This window comes from Cyprinodon variegatus, unplaced genomic scaffold (assembly GCF_000732505.1).
Source record: "Cyprinodon variegatus isolate N-32 unplaced genomic scaffold, C_variegatus-1.0 Scaffold1458, whole genome shotgun sequence".
Lineage (NCBI taxonomy): Eukaryota > Metazoa > Chordata > Actinopteri > Cyprinodontiformes > Cyprinodontidae > Cyprinodon > Cyprinodon variegatus.
The window spans coordinates 152,894-155,477 of NW_015151911.1; the positions used below are offsets into that span (position 1 = coordinate 152,894).

At 50.6% G+C, this 2,584-nt stretch overlaps 1 protein-coding gene across 2 annotated transcripts in view; it reads left to right on the forward strand.

Moving 5' to 3' along the window:
* The first annotated feature begins 209 nt into the window (after positions 1–209).
* LOC107103475 (serrate RNA effector molecule homolog) overlaps positions 210–2,584 on the forward strand; it is a 10,304-nt gene continuing 7,929 nt past the window's right edge. Inside the window, exons 1-4 of one of the 2 annotated variants that reach the window (XM_015403195.1) lie at positions 210–318; positions 1,203–1,321; positions 2,243–2,353; positions 2,421–2,561. In XM_015403195.1, the coding sequence (XP_015258681.1) occupies positions 1,203–1,321; positions 2,243–2,353; positions 2,421–2,561 (371 nt within the window). In that variant the 5' untranslated portion in view covers positions 210–318. Of the gene's footprint in view, positions 319–353; positions 465–1,202; positions 1,322–2,242; positions 2,354–2,420; positions 2,562–2,584 lie in introns of those variants that run through there. The other variant, XM_015403194.1, reaches the window with a different exon arrangement.

Consider the following 2,584-nt stretch of genomic DNA (forward strand, 5'->3'; position numbering starts at 1 on the left):
AATTTCAATAAATGAACTTATTTTCATACATTTCTTTCTGTATATCTGATGCAGCCGGTTAGTAGGAGGAAAGGAATAGATATTTCCAACAATAATCTGAACATGTTGCTGCCTGAGGCCCAGTGTGACCAACCTGCAGTTTATGGTCCATTAAACAGACTGCAGTACCCGGTCTGACCGCTAGGGGAGCTGCTCAGTGGCCTGATTTACAGAGATGTGCTGAACCGGAAGTGTCGTTGTTTCCCGGTGATCTGTGGCGGCAGTCCGTTAGCCTAGCGGCTAGGTGGAGGTCTGAGAGAAGAAGCGGAGCAGCTGGAGGTAAACTTCACCCAGAAACCCACAGATAATGTTTGTGTTCAGGCTGGGATCGGTCCTCATTAATGCTTATAAACCCAGGGCTGCATATTTATCATTAATTCCAGTTAGCTCCGATGCTAACAGAGCTGCTAGCTGCAGGAGCTAAGGTGAGGAGACCAGGCTGCAGAGGCAATGATGCTGAGAATAAATCATTTATAAAATATTCAGGATGAGCTTTTAGATCCAGTTTGTTTTCGGTTGTTAAGAGTTTAACGATCTATATTAGAACATCAGAGGGGCTAACAGGCTAAAAATGAAGCTAACACAGATGCTAATCATGTTTACCAAACAAACGTTCAGTAATTGATCATCAGATGGACCAATCAGCGGTCAGAGATTTGCTGATGCATCAGTTTATTCTGGATAAAAAGCTTTTAGGATCCTTTGATTTAAAGCTAAATGCTGTTATGGTTCATTTTCTGTTCATCTCATTGGTCCTTTATTAATGACGTCACAGTAAACAAACCAAAGTGAGGTTTCTGGGTTGGACCTGTGGTCCTTCTGTCAAAGCAGGTTTACTGAAACAAGTTTGCTAAACCTGGAATCAGTTTCCTTAACATCTGTCCCTGTTGCCATGGTAACATTCCTCCTTAGAGCCAATCACATTGTTTTATCTTTTAATTTAATCAGCAGAGTTTTGTTATTGGCTGTTTGTAAATTCACTGGAACGTTAGTGCGGACTCGTGTCTCACGAGGACTCTCAGGTCCTGCAGGTTCTCTGAGGACATGGACCCACCAGGGGACCTGCTCTGCTGACGTCCGTCTCCTGTCTAACTTAAACCAGTTTCTGAAACTGGTTTAAACTGGTTCTGGTGGGCGGGTCTAACTTTGTGCGTTTCCGTCAGATGGCCGACAGCGATGACGAGTTCGACCGCAGGAGGCGGGACAAGTTCCGGAGGGAGCGCAGCGACATGGAGCGGTCCAGAGAGCGGGAGGACAGGAGGAGAGACGACTGGGCGGACAGGTCCGGATCACGGTTCTACTGGGAGAGGGACCGGTCCATTCTGGTTCTGTTTGGAGCTTCTAGTTTCAGCAGATCTAGAAACATCTGGATCCGTCTGGCTTCTATAGTAGAATCTCTGCCTGGTTCTGGTCAGACGGGTCGCTGAGAGACGACGTAGAACTAGATACAATAGATCCTCCCATTGATCTAGAATTCTCTTTAGAACCAGAAAGATTTGTTCAGATGGAAACCAGAACAGAACCGGATCCATCCCAGTCAGAACCAACTGTTTTGGTTCTGCCTGGAATGGATCCGGTTCCTGTCTGGGTGGGAAGTTCTGATGGGGTTTGGTTCTGACCCACAGAACCCAGCTGTTCTGGTTCTGATGCCTCTACTGTAGCAAGGAAACCCAGATGGATCAACCAGGTAGACCAGAACCTTTGAGGCCCGGTTGGACAGACGGCAGTCCAGACGGGTCAGTCCAGAGTTCTGTCTCCTCTGAGTTCCAGGTCCGTTTGGGACGCTTTGGATTGAGTCTTCAGAACCAATGAAGTGGATCCAAAGTGATCCGAACAGAACCAGGAAGCTGAGGCTGAAATGGACCAGGTACCGACCCGATCAACAGCTGTCCATTGGTTCTGGTCCTGGATCATCTTAACCCTCATAGCATGTAGAGAGTTCTGGAATCTGTGGCCCATAAAGAACCGGTTCTACTAATTCACCGGTACTGTTTAGGGTTGACCCATACGGTTCTGTTCCCCGTGGTTCTGCAGAGACCCAGGAGGACCAGAACCTGCAGAACTCTGTGGTCATAGATGGTTCTGGTTGGATCAGGAAGGAGACGGACCGGTTCTAAACAGTTTGTTGATCTCTGGATCAGACGAGCGGGTCGGTTAGGGCAGACCCGGTGGTTCTGGTTCTGAGCAGCGCTCTGTGTTTCAGGGACTGGGAGCGCGGCAGAGAGAGGAGGCGGGACTACGATCGGGGGCGGAGGGAGCGCTTCTCGCCGCCGCGCCACATCAGCCCGCAGCACAAGCGCATGAGGAGGGACTGGTGAGGTTCTGACCCGTTCTAAGCTCCGCCCACAGGAAGCAGAACCCTAACTCTCTGCTCCCTTTAGGGACGAGCAGCGGCCCGACCCGTACCGCTACGAGCCGCCTTACCCGGGGGGCGGGGCTCCCTTCCAGGGGGCGGGGCCTCAGGCCTGGCATCCTGACTTCCACCTTCACCCGCATCCCGGACTGCACCCCCTGCAGGGCAGGTGAGGCACCGCACCCTACGGTG